The sequence below is a fragment of the Xiphophorus hellerii genome, chromosome 17 (genome assembly GCF_003331165.1).
Source record: "Xiphophorus hellerii strain 12219 chromosome 17, Xiphophorus_hellerii-4.1, whole genome shotgun sequence".
Taxonomy (NCBI): Eukaryota; Metazoa; Chordata; class Actinopteri; order Cyprinodontiformes; family Poeciliidae; genus Xiphophorus; species Xiphophorus hellerii.
Window position 1 is genome coordinate 10379868 of NC_045688.1, and position 14323 is coordinate 10394190.

The 14323-nt window shown below is 37.8% G+C and overlaps 1 protein-coding gene across 1 annotated transcript in view; it reads right to left on the reverse strand.

Annotated features, from left to right (window-relative positions):
• The window catches only part of LOC116736724 (lysine-specific demethylase RSBN1L-like), a 32765-nt gene that overhangs the window by 15081 nt on the left and 3361 nt on the right, over window positions 1-14323 (reverse strand). Inside the window, exons 2-4 of the mRNA XM_032589423.1 lie at window positions 10530-10661; window positions 5089-5636; window positions 4788-4946 (exon numbers count right to left, since the gene is read on the reverse strand). Of these exons, the coding sequence (XP_032445314.1) occupies window positions 4788-4946; window positions 5089-5636; window positions 10530-10661 (839 nt within the window). The remainder of the gene's footprint in view (window positions 1-4787; window positions 4947-5088; window positions 5637-10529; window positions 10662-14323) is intronic.

The following is a 14323-nucleotide window of genomic DNA, read 5'->3' on the forward strand; positions in this document are numbered from 1 at the left end:
CATCGTCTCACTACTCTAGCTGACCTTTCAGGAACCTCTGTGTCTGCCTGCGTCTCCCTCATCCTCGGATCTCAGCGTCTCTCTGTCTCAGTCATTAGGTCTGGCCAGTCTCTTGACTGCTAAGTCTATTAGTCCATTACTGTGCCTGCGTCACAACAAAGCTTCAGGCTGCTGACTGGGGGCCTCACACACAACTGGACACACTTTTGGATCATAATCTCTCCCCTGGCTCTCTTCAAAGTGAAACAGATGAACGTAAGGCCTTAAATAGACATAAACAGTGATGTAACACTTAAGAAAATAAACGACTTATCGTTTTGCCTGTAAAGTTATTTTCTTTTAAAAATGGTGAACATACTTTTAATTTTCACTTAGATCAAAAACAGTGCTGTCCTCTTAGACCCGGGCGATATGGACTGAAAGTAAAACTTTTTTTTATACCAGATCCGATTTTAATCATTTTCTCCTGTTTTCTTTTCTAAAAAAAAAAACTAATTACACATGACAGGAAATCATTTTAAAAAGTGCTTTTATTTCACTCATCCCTTCTGTGATTTGGATGACGGAGTATTAGGGCCTGGTTACAAGAATTTTTGCTTAATTATGAAAATATAGTCATATTAGCAGACTAAGGACGCAATCCACAAGGAGAACACCTTAAAAAAATCATTTTAATTAGAAAAAAAGACAGGATAATTAGTTTTGGTTTTTTTGTGTTGGTGTTCTCATAAAATTACTACTTCATTATCTTAGTATTGCTTTATTATCATATTATCTCGAATTAAAATCAAATGTGAATAAGCTTAATCATGCAATAAGTCACTAGAAAACATGCCTCGCCATCAGCCTTCTACCACTTCCTGTTGTTTTCCTCATCATTTTTGCATCCAGTTGTTAATCACATGACGTGTGATGAGAAAAAAGCATTTCCATTGTGGTTCTGTGAAATACACAAATTTTGTAACAGCCGAAAAACCACCTAAACCACAGCAAAAAAACACTTTAATCAAAAGACGTGAATTTTCAGTTTCCATCAAGCAGATTTATTTTCGTACAACTGTCTGGCCAGTGGAAACACAGCTAATGTTGACAGGCTGAGCAACAGTTGAGGAGTTTATAACTTATAATTGACATAAAGGATGCTTGAAAATTACTGTAAAATGACTAAAATGTCATCCACAACATTATTAGAATGGTTGTAAAATGTAAAATGTTGTTTTAGCAGCAGTAGAAAGTTTTCTGAGTCATTGCTTTACCATTAGTAGCTGCTAGATAGTCAATTTGGTTACATACATTTTTAATTCACCACACTTACATGAGTACAATGTGAGGTGATGATTATCCCACCTTATAAAGGTTGCACTGTGTTCCTGCTCGCTTATCACCTGATGTTGTGACAACATTCCTGCTACCTGTGACTGAATAAGAGACCAAATTACTCCTTAGTACAAGCACATCATGTATCGACTGCTGGGGTCTGCCTACCCTGAGAAAATGGAGAGCTGTAATCTTCTATAATCCTTCCCAGCAGTGAAAATGGCTTCAGTCAGGTACTACATTCAAAAAACACCCGATGCACTAACTTCGGCTCCTGCCCACTTTCACAATTCGAACATTGCAAATAAACCGTGAGCTCTTGAAGCCGAAGTGAAAAACCTGCACAAACAGCTTTTGCTTTTCTCCCCTCTCTCCCTCTTTCTCCTTTTATTCCTTCCTTTCTGCCCTCACACCATATAAAAGGCAGCGGTGCAGTCATTCATGGCTGGAACACAGAGCTACTACACAACTGAGCAGAACCGTGGAGCACGGGGGTAAAAGAGACACTGAAAGACTAACAGAGTGAGGCACACAATAAAAGAGAAAGAAAGGGAGAGAAAAATGTGCCTGATACACCATTAATCCATGTGTGTGTGGGTATGTTATCAGTATGCATGCTCACATCTGTGCGTATGTGCAGACTGTATATCTGCATCCCAAGGTCACTGCTGAGAGGTACGAGGGAGGAAAAAAAATTAACAAGGCCAGCGGACAATGACATTAGCCCCGCAGGGAACATTACACTGAGAATCAAGACAAGGGGTTTAGTTAGATTATATCAAATGTAGAGAATTAACTTAGATATTCTGGGGTTTTCCTTTAAAATGTGCAGAGATTACAAATGTTTTTTTGCTTTTTTTTAATGCAGGGAAGCTCCAAAGAAAGACAAAAAAAACTATAAAACCTTTAGGTTATTTTTTCAGTTCCAGTAAACCCATAGGGAGTGTTGTAGAGAGAAAAGCCCCTCACACGCCTCCTGCAGCATTCACACGCTTCCACTGAAAAAGAGCAGGCAGGTTCTTACTACTGACCCACTCAGGAGGTCTGAGGCAACAAAAGGCTTTTCATTAGTAGGTCTGAGACGAGTCGAAATGAAGAGGTGTATCTGTGTCACCGGGCTCTGGAGACCATCCAGATCGGCACCCCCCCCCCACACACACACACACGTTCCTCCCTTTAGCCAGTTGTCCTCAAACGGTTGCGCTCACCAGGTTTCAGACTATCAGCTGCTGCAGCGCTCGAGCGTTTTAAATAGCGAAGATGAAAAACACCTTCTTTTTTTTTAAAGTGGTTTTTGACTCCCAGTCTGACATGCTGTGAACCGCTGCTACCTGCATTACAGCTTTCATCTCTCACAGCCTGGTAACGCCACTTCTCATTTTCTACCAGCACTTGTATTTTCTTCTTTCTTTCAACGTTTTTATTAAATGGCCATTTGTTACTTTTGAATTTAATTTCTTTAGAAAGGCACAGATGAAAGCGGGTATTTATATACACTGCATAAAAAGCCTCTTTCTGTTTAATAATAATAATAATTTACCTAAATCAGTAAAGCTATTTAAGGTCAGACAGCAAGAGAAAAGGTTTTCAGTTCTCATTTAAATTGTATTTTGATAGCTCTGACATAAAAACTGTGCCCAAATGTCTATTGTATAAAAGTTTTCACATTATTACTGTTCAGTTTAAAAAAAAATGAAGATCAGATTTCCAGCATGAACACCAAACATGTTAATAATGCTGAACAGATGCAGGCAGATGCTTTAACCAGATGCTTAGAACCACAACCATACAACTCAATCAAGCACTCAGCAGTTAAACAAATTTATTCATTCATTTATTAATCACTTGAACGTTTCTGAGGCAATATGCATACAGAGTAACTATGTGGCTAGATGTAGTGCTTAGAGGCACTTTTTGAGACGTTTCTATTTCTTCCTGTTCATTCAGGATGTAGGAATACGGAATGGAAGACAGTTAAGCATTTTAACCTTTTGAGTTTTCAACCTTTGTCTGGAAATTAAGAATATTTGCAGCCTTTAGGCAACATTTTACATTCTCTAGAGAACGCGAACAGAAAGTTACGAACAGTTTTAGTAACGCTGCCCATGCTAACAGCCAATATTAGAAGAATTACTGTTTAAAATGCCAACTCTAGTTATTTGTAATTGCTTGTTTTTTCATAGCAGCAAAGATAGAAATATTATTTTGAATGCTGCGTTTAAAGCTTTGTGTATTATTAACATTGAAGAGATTACAGAATCATTAAAAAAAAACAACATCTAAGGTAAAGAAAGAAAAAAAAAACGGATCAAATATCGGCCACAAAATTCTGATTGATGCATTTCCACAAACCAATAGAGAGAATCATAGAGAACTTGTACCAAAAGAGCCCTGCTCAAATATTTATCTTCTAAAAGAAACCATTGCATGGCAGACAGGGCTATTTCAAAATACAAAAAGCATACTTAACAAATAAATCATGGACAATTTGCTCCATAACATATTAACTTCAACTTTAATTGAAGTTAATATGTTCAATTATACAGCATAATGACTGTATCCTGTCATTATAATACCAATAATCTGTACAACACTGATCACGGCTTAAACTACTCAGTATCTTGGGTTCACATCTTGTGCCTCGAGAGGGAAACCACAAACCAACGAATTCTGCTCATAAAATATCTCTGTGAAAACTCTTCAAAGCATGTTCTAACTTCACCAGCCAAGACCATTTTCACTTGCAACGACATCTTCCCTGCTTCAGACCGCAACATGCAACTTGACTCGCTACAGAGTAAATAGACATAAACAGGTCGGTGCAGGTGTGAATGTGTCTCGGTCTCTCCTTGTACAACAGAAAACGACAAGCTTCAATTTGCAGGCCTCCGCCTCTTCCTGTGCCTGCAAGCCTGCATAATGTGAGACAGTTTAAAGTCTAAAATGCTGTGTTGGCATTCGTTACTCCGTTTATTTCTGCTGCAAGTGATCTTTGTCTAAGTAGGACCTACACTGCTTGACTGTTTTCTAAACAAAGATTTTCTCTCCAGCTACAGAAAGAATTAAGCAAAACTGTGCATGCCTGTTCTTCTGCACATATTAAGCAAAACACACCTCGACTCTTCTCATGTTTTGTCAAACATTAACCACAAACCTTTGTGTATTTTACAAAGATATTTTGCAATAGACTGCAAAAAAGTAGTGCACAACTGTGAAGTGAAATGAAACTGATGTGTGGCTTTAAATATTTTGTTAGAAGACTTGAAAAGTTAATGCTCTAGCTTTAATTTAAAAAAAAAAAAGGTTATTCTATTTGCAAAGAAAATTTTCATTCCATTTCAAAATTATTGCCTCTTTGTCAACAAAAACATTGTGTTTGAACGTGACAGAATGTGAAAACATTTGTGTGTCGGTCCTTTTATTTTAGCACTGTTTGTTCTCCATTTTCTCTGCGACTGAGTTCAACCTACCTGAGAGTAGAAATTAGCCATAGTGGTTGTTTCTATGTCCTTCTTTCCGAGTATTTCCATTTTGACAGGAGCCGATGGGAACTTGGTTGAAAAGTAATCCAAGAAGTCGGGAAGGTTCTTGGCTTCTCCGTGAACAATCCCCATGACGTAATGAGCTGCCTGCAACAAAACAAAGGAAGAATCTGGAATGTGATTCGGAAACGACAGATTAGGTTTCTAGAATGAAACGTGCAACATTAAAAGTGCTCTTTAAAAAAAAAAAGCAACTTGAAAGGTTATTTATTTCTCAGAAGCACTTTACCTTGGACTTGTCCTCGCTGAATGATAACGTGACAAACTCCTGGGCAAATCTCTGCCTCTGGTCCACAGAGAGAGAGGAGAGCTGAGATGCATACGCATGAGCTACCAGACCTCCTCCATTCGGCTGGTTTTCGATGTAAATGTAGGGCGCAAACTCGAGGCCTGCCATTCCAGGATGGATGCTCTGTGAGTTGTGTTTTGTAGAAAAGGGGAGCTTTGAGTTGGAGGAGTTGAAGAGAGACTTGGAGGCAGGAGGAGAAGAGGGCCTGAGATTGGAGTTTTTGTTGTTGGACGTCAGGTAAACGGGTGGAGGAGACTTGAAGGGCGATGCAGAAGAGTTGTTTGTTTGCTCAGAGGAGGAGAAGGAGTTGGCAGATGAGGAGGGAGGAGGTGGTAGGAGAAGCAGGCCGGCGCAGATGGTTTGGCAGGAGCGGTGGTACATCTTCACTCTCTTGTGCTTCTCCCCGTCTTTGTGTTTCTTCTTCTTTTTCTTCTTCACTTTTTTGATTTGCAGCTCCTCCAACTTGATCTTCGCTTTCTCTTTTTCTTCTGGACGGGGCCAACAGAAAGACAGGGAGATCGAACTTTAGTTCTCAAATATCAATAAGCAAGTTCAAGAATTTTTTTAAAGCAAAGCGCTGCATTTAAATAATTTCTCTCGCTTTCTGATCTCGGAATACCGTGGAAAATAACAAATGATAGTAGAAGACATCAAAACATCCACATTGAGCCTTTAACAATCCAAACAAGACGACTACTTTAAACAAGCATTTAAAAGGAGAACACTGAAAGAAATGAGCACTAACTACTTTGAAACAAGAGCAGACAGATGAGTCATCGCTCTCCCCAGCTGACATGCCTCTTCCCGTGGTGTACATACTAAATAAATTGAAACAGAATCCCTCGAGAAAAGCAGCTCCGACTAAGTCAGGAAACAGTTTAGTCAATATCTGAAGAGAGATAAAAAAAACAAAACTGCACCACGGTTCATCTCCTTAAATCCCAGAAGCGAGACAAATTGGAACGTGGAAATTTCTGCTCGGCGCTGTTTGTGACTGCATGTGTGAGGGAAACAATTACCAGGTTGAATCTTCTAGACTCTGATGATGATTATTCCTTACTCTCATTTTTATCTGTCTGCATATACTGCATGTGTGTGAGCGACGCTGTTGGAGCATGAGACGAGGGAGGAAGGGGATGCAGAATATGAAACAGCAGAGGGACAGACGGTATTAAAGAGAGCAGCAGAGAGACGGGGTACTTAGAGTACAATACTAGAGCTACTAATCCAAAAGCTCTTTAACACACAAATCACCCCTCCCCCCTAACTCAAACTAAATATGGACACAAACAGAAACACTTCTGTTCCCAAATATCAACCTTCATCACACCAGCCAGATATTGACAAAAATACATGGATCATAATCAGTCTGGTGGAGATTTCTGTTATTATTTTCCAGGACTAAATTTAATAACCGCTTTACAGTTTCTTTTTTTTTTAATCTTATTTTTTTGCTACCACAAGCTTCAGTGCATTTCATTTTATGTGTAAAGAAATTTAGCCTCAGTTATTTCATCTTCTAAAGAATAAAAGTCTGAAAAGTGCGACGTGTGTTTGTCTCACAACCCAAAATAAGAAAGAGTCGCCTCCCAAAGTCTGCCTGTCTGTCGGCAGAGTAGCAAAAATATTTCTTTACTCTAAAAAAAATGAAGACGCTGACCTCTACCTCTGGTCTGGTTGTGCTTTAACTAATATTCCATGTCCTCATATTTCTTACAATAAACATAAAGTGGCTTGTGTCGTTACGTTATTTGTTTACCATTACTTTTTCAGTTTCTGTTTACACTCCCCTAACTTCATGGTGAAGGATTGTATGTGACAAAAGTACACAAGCTGGTGGGTAGTCCTCCATTAATGATGACACATGTATGATCAATATTAATAGAACGACCCTTCAACAGGTTAAACCTTTGCGGAGACTGTCTCAAACAAAACATGGGAAAATGAAAGAAAAACTCTCCATGGAACAACCAAATAATTTCACACAGAAGAGAAGTAGGCCTTCACAGTCGTTACATAATTATACATTTCTGATTATTTGGGCTAATTAGGATCACTCACATACTTAGGCTTATACATTTCTAATCCTCAGCCAAGTCATAATATGCTGTGTAATATTTTCACATGGCTTTTCATTGACTGACAGACTGAAAAATTCAAAGAACACTATTATTTACTCATCAGGCTGATATCTATTCAGGTTTTGGGTTTTGAGGTCTAACCTTTCCGTTCTGATTTCGAATGTCTCCAAAGTGTACAAACACACAGTGTAGAAGCAAAACGGTCGCTTGACATAAAGCAGTGATTTTGAAATACAGAAAAAAAAATTATTATGCGTCAAAGAATCTATCAAAACTAAAAAGGGTCCAGAAAATATTGGGGACTGATCAAAATAACACCAGTTTTTAACCTGTTTGGCCAGATAACACACTGTATCTAAAGCTGTCAGATTATGCTAACACTCTTTAATCATGTCACTTTAGTTCGGATTATTTTTAATACAGCAGGAAGCTGGCTAAATGTTTTGAATGCTGTTCCTGTATCTTCTTATGTTACAATTCTCAAAAGAAAATAGGAATCAGTGCAATTATAGAACAAAAAAAAAGGGAACACTTGTGTTTTAATGCATTTAATAATATCCAAGAAATAAAATCTGATTTTTAATCACAAATATGCCGATCAATGGACAGGGCAGATAAATTGAAGATTCCATCACTATTATTTAAATCTAGTTAAAATACTTGTGCAGGTTAATCAGAAAGCTCTAAAAGACTGACACTGAAACTAAATACAGACTGAAAAGCCATTTTGAATAAACGACCACTCCATCAGTTAATTCACTGCAACCCTCAGTGTTATGACTGCCGTAATAAAACCAGTGGAGCTAGTCCTGACAGGAAATCTCTTTCTGTTACCCCTCTACCGCCTGCTTTAAAGTAAAAGCAAGTCTAATGAATAACTAAAATTCCTTGTGCCACTCGGCTGAACAGTCCTGATCTGTTTAAGGTCAGATAAGTTTGCAGTCAAATCCACACACAGACCCACAAACAACCTCAGCGGCAGTAAAAAAGACTTACTGTCAGAGTGGTCGTTTGCTGCTTATTGATTCTCTATCCTTTCCTCCACTGGCTGCCTCGCTCGCTCTCGCTCTCTCCTTCTCTCTCTGTGTCAATTGTAAACTTAACACTCTTTCGCTGATTAGATTTCTAACTTTCTCCTCACAGTCTCTATGTCATTTGCGGCATTTGCAGGTTGAATACTCTGATTTAACACCACAGTACTTTCCTGCTCTGGTCTGCTAGTAACCCCCCCCCTTTCAAAAGATTCAAAATCTCATGGTGGATTTCAGCGTCTCTATTAACCAAAACATACATGATTAAATACCAGACTCCTGTGCAGGGTGACTGCAGGATTAGCGCTCACTCTTACTCTCGGTCTCTCGCTAGACCAGTCATCTCCCAAGTCTTCATAAGTAATGAGAAGATGAATCAACATTACGAGGCTGCACTTCCTCTCTCCAGAGAGCAGGAAGAGTGACATATTACAGATAATCTCAATGTAATTTCCATCTGCAGCCAGTGGTCATGGTGTGTGGTTAAAGTGCCTCTAAGTCCTTGAAATGTCACAGCGCGGCCATGACCTAATGCTATGGAAGACTGCCAGTCCGACTGTAGTTTCAGAACAAATCAAATCAATGGGAATAAAGCCAGTATTCATTGAGATCTACACGCCTGTGTGATGCCGATTTAACCTTGTAAGCTTCACTCAACTTATGTTTTTCCCGACTGTGAAAACAAAAAACAGAAAATATTTTAATGCTATATTATGATACTAATAACATACAAGTTGGCTGGGTAGTGAGCAACAATATATTAATAAATAAATCTATCCTGAGTTTAGCCTTCGACAGGCAAAACGAGAGGCATTGAAATTTGCTGAAGTACACAACTCTTGGATTTTTCCCCTTTACAACCACTTCTGACCTGCTACAGGTGAATCAGTGCCTTACAGCATTACTAAAATTTATTCCGATAATTCAAAAGTTCAAAAAGTGAAGCTCGGATTCATTACACAACGAGTGATGTCTTTCATAGGTTTATTTCTGTTCATTTTTATGATTAAACAGGCTAAGCAGAAAAAAAAATTTAACATAGGAAAGGCACAGTTAAGTGGTCATGCAGTCACCCTCACCAAGGAGAACAAGCTGGAAATGTTAGTTGGATTTTCAAAAAGGGCTGTGTGCAAGCACATAAGTGGAAAGTTGAGTGGAAGGAAGAAGTGGAGAAAAAAGATTTCTCAAGCAACAACAAGAACTATTTCTTACTGGCCCTAGTTTTCGAAGAAACTATTTTGTTCTTCTTGTAGCCAGAAGCTAGAAAAAAATTTACTGAAATAAATGCTTGAAATACATAATTTTGATGTATATATCATATACTGTAATTGTCACTGTCTGAGCAGAATTACTCAAATAAATAAATTGATATTCTAATATGCACGTGTTGTCACAGTAGGTTTTATGTTTGGTATCAGATGATTGAATGTAAATGCATGCCACACTTTTAAGTTTTTTTTTTTTTTTCTGCACAAAGCTTCGACAACCATTTATCGTTTTCCTTTAGCTTCACCGTTTTACATCAGCTTATGATTTTTTTATTAAATTAAATCAAAATAAACTTAAGTTTGTTGTTGGCAAAATACGAAACCTTTCAGAGGATATTAATGCGTTTGCGAGACAAAGAGTAGGAGAAAAAACAAATTTATGAACCATAAGCAAAAGTGACCAAAAGTCAAAAAGGAGTATTTACAGAGGCGTGTCACAGCTTTAAAATCAGAGTGCAGAAACTCACAGAAAGTCAGATGGTCCAACTAAATAAATCATGAGCTCCGTTTCATCACATGGCAGGAAGCCCGCCCCAAAGGTCAACCTAATGTCACAGATGCTATCGTCACACCTTGAGCTTCCTGCTGCCAGCCCCATTACAGTGAAACGTTTAGATTTTTACGGCACCGTATTAGGAGTTTTTATAACCTCTGAACATTAATCTTCCACTAATGATTAACTGCACACCATCTTGTGGAAGAAAAGAGTTTGAAATATGGAGCACATTCATTCCGATGTCTGACATTACAAACATTTTCATTTTTGAATGTTATGTCAAAGTTTTGTGCTACTTTCTGTCGTTTAGGCTATGATTTAACAATTAAATTTCCCTAATAATTACTTTAATTAGAAAATATTTATTGTAAATGTAACTTAAATTGGTTTGGGGGCATTTCCAGTTGGACATCTTAAAATACCACTTTTACCAACTGCAGCTTAAACAGACGAGATTTGTTTCCCTCCCGCTCATCATTTGGTATGCATGAGTGTTTCCACCAACCTTTAATCGGCTGCTTGACTTCGCCGTTCTCTCTCTTGATCTCATTCATCACTTTGTGCTTTTTCTTCTCCTTCTCTCGTTCTTTCACCTTCTTCTTTTCGCGCGCCTTCATTTTGTCCTTGTTGGGGTTTTCTGCAAAAAAATGGATAAGGTAGGTTTCATTATTTCAGACCACACAAGTTGATGCGCACTTAGTCCAGGTTAAGTTTTTTAAACCAGAAAAATCAGTTGAAAATTTTAATATTCCTCTTTTATTTGCTGGAGTGTTTTTTGGTTTTTTTTTTGGAAAGGCACAGCAAGGATGCCGACTAACACCCCCAGTTCCCGGCTGAGCAACGAGCCTCCACCTTTCTTGATAAAACTTCCAAGTTTGATCCAATCTTTTATTACTCACCCTCTTTGATCATTTGCTTCCTTTCACTTCCCATAAAAAATTCATTAAAAAAACTGATAACTTTCTTCTTTCAACCCCGTCAGCAGAAGCAGCTGGTAAAAAGGAAGCTGTGTTTTCATACTGCGGGTAGAAGAACACAGTCTAGCTCTGCTCACTGTTTGCAGGATCAAAGATAAAAGAACCCTTGCAGGAGCGTAGAAGAATAATAAGTGAACTGATTCGCTGGTACAATATTAACACTCAAATAACGCCAAGTAAGCTGGTTACTGAAATCTACCAATTTTCAACATGACCAGCTGACCACAGAAATTCCAATCTTCTGTCTTTTCAGTGAATGCACCGTCTCTCCATATGTGGGAGTTGTTACTGAGGAAGAAAAGACTCTAAGGTATAACTATATCAGAATCAGTGATGTTTTAACAAAAAGGAGCAAACATGTAAGAAAATATTTAGGCGGTGTTTGTTTCGATTTTTTGCCATTTTGGTCATTTCTTGATTGCCTTTTCCAGGTAGAAAAAAAGAGGCATCCATCATATTGACCATATAGATGTCAGGGAAATAAATCAGTGGAAGTGACCATTTAAAATGTGAAACATTGTTTTACAGAAATTCTACTTTTTTCAGACACACACCCCGACGTCAACTCTGATCCCATCATGAATAATGAATGACATCTCACACAAGAAACTGTAGAAAGAAACATTTCAAGGAGATATCAGGATTTTAAAAAGAATTTTTAAAATCTTTTTTTAAAAAGATTTTAAAAAATCTAAAGTTTTGCAGTTGGCAAAACTTTAGATTTTTCTCTAAAGTTTTGCCAACTGCCAGAAATCTCTAATCAGTGAATGTCTGGTAGAGTTTAGAGCTGCAGGATATCGAACAGGCTTGCGATGGTGGCAATTTTGGTAAGTATATGTCTACTTTCTTTTTTCCTGTATCTCTTATTTGTGCTTCTATTTCTCTGCGACCTTTAGCATCTGCTTCTGAGACTCTGTCCAACTGCCTAATTAATACATTAACAAATAAAATGCAAGTTCATAACATTTGGAACATATAAGCCAACAATTATCGCACTCTAAACACACTCGGATTTTGAAATGTCGATATATTGTGCAGCCTTAATAGAGTGGTCCGTCAAAATTTAGCAAGGGAAAACTAACTCAATACACTCTTGTGCATCATTTCATAAATTGAACATCAAGAATAAAATAAATGTCAGATCACTCAAAGAAATTAGGAAAATAAAAGCTGCAGGTGTCATATCAGTTTGGCTCAACAGGAAGCATCAGGTTTTAGTGGAGGAAGCCTCAACCTTACTGCCAGATTCATAAATGTTCTGTTCCTGCGTCTAGGAGACAGCAGCCCAGGTGGATTACCGACCTCAACTACACTGAAAAGAAAAAGCAGACTGCATACAGGGGAATTCCCCACAGAAATGAACAGAAACTTTCTCATAGGCTTCATTAGTTCTAATATACAGACTTCTGTGGAGGTATAAATAATCAGAAATGAATGCGCAGCCCTTCTCTGGTTGTTTTGTTTTCTGATTTTGCTGCAGCCATCGGTTTTGAAGGGGAGCACAGCAGGTGGTTTTCACCATTCCGATGATCACAGGAAAGACGCCAGAGGCAGGCGGCTCGCAATCTTCAACTACACCACCCGTTGCTCGCATCCAGCGTCTTAAATTCAGGGGAACAAAATGAGAAAATAAGATATACGCATATATCAGTGGGTTTTTGTTTGATGTTGTCTGTTGGGGAGGAAAAAATGCAATGTAGAATGAAAAACAGCTTCATTCTTTCACTGTCTGTGCTCAGTTTTGCTCTCATTTCACCGGTGTTTAAAACTTGTGTATTTTGCAGACATTTCTGAGCACACCTGCAACATGGTGACCCCGGTTACCTTTAAATGCAGGAGAACATTTGGACCTGCAGCAACATAATATTGCTACTGTACAAATCTTGATGTAGTAAACTAATACTGACAAACTGTTTCTTCCAGTTTCAACGTCTGTCCATCAATATTAGAAAAGCTGTGCACTTCTCTCTTTTTTTAAACAGAACCCAAATGCATGAAAGAAAAGAAGTACTCTGCTTAGTTTAATGGATGTTTCATGTTTGAATACGGGAGACTCAAACAAGCACAAACACTGTGTACCCAGGAACGCTGGGAAGTGTAATCCATCAAGCCTCTGTCGCATTCTTAAAGTTATATAAGTTTTGGTTTTTTTTTAAAAAAAAGGAGCTAAATGAAAACCATATTTTTTCCAGAAGGCTCATACTGTGGATCTGTCAACAGCATCTCAGCACACACATGGCCCCTAAATGAAACTGAATTTATTCATAATAAAAAGGTGCATGAAGTCAGATTTTTGATTCACAAATAGCTATAGGTAAGAAAATATCCTTTATTTCCAATGAAAGCAAGCTGAGTACACCGACATCTTATAAAGGAAACCCCCACATCAATATGCTACTTCTGGTATAGCAAGTCCAAGCTCCTCAAAAAATAATATCTAATAAGGGAAACTAAATCCAACCCAGGCGTAACCCTGACTAAGACGTTTGAGCAACTTAAAAGTTCTTTTAATAGATGTCAGAGAAGTTGCCAGGGTAAACAGATTTTATGGGTCCATTCATTTTTGTTTTTTCAAGAGTCAAATATGAAAAATATTTGCTGAGAAAAAAAATGTTTAGGTAACAATTTATATCACTATTTATATCACTTTAAAAGCATTATGAATATAATTTAGCTTTTTTTTGTTTAGCAATTGAATCTCAGTATAGATTTGTTTTGTTTGTTTGAACATTGTTTTACATGTTCTTGGTCACAGAATATCTGATATTCTGTGACCTTTTATTTAAATCTGTTGAGTCATCTCTTACTGGCCAGGATAACTATTAGACATTTACATCAACACAAAGTAATTTGTTAACTTATAAATAAACCCTTTGACTATCCCAGGTAAAAACAAAGGTCAGAGTTAGAGGGAAAACTAAAAAAAAGAAGTGACATTTGATGCATGTTTCCAACAATCGACAGTGGGCTGAGGATGTTTTTAAAGCTACTTAAACATTAATTATTGCTCCTTTTTTATTTCCTTATTTAAATTTATTAACAGAGTAAAAATTTGCTCCACTTTTTTCCTCACAAAATTTTGATTTCATTCTGAGAATTGTCTTAAAACGTATACCGATAACAACCAACCCTTTTCTGTTGCAGGACTAAATGCAGTCAGCAGTCGCTGTTCCCTCAGGGAAGCACCAACGCCAGCTAACACTAATAATATTACTGGATGATCTGATACTGCTTGGATCCTCGTAGGAGAATTCTTGCCCTTCAAGAGAGAGTACAGTGCAACTTTAAGAAAGTGTTTGTGACCCTATTAGTCTCCATGCTT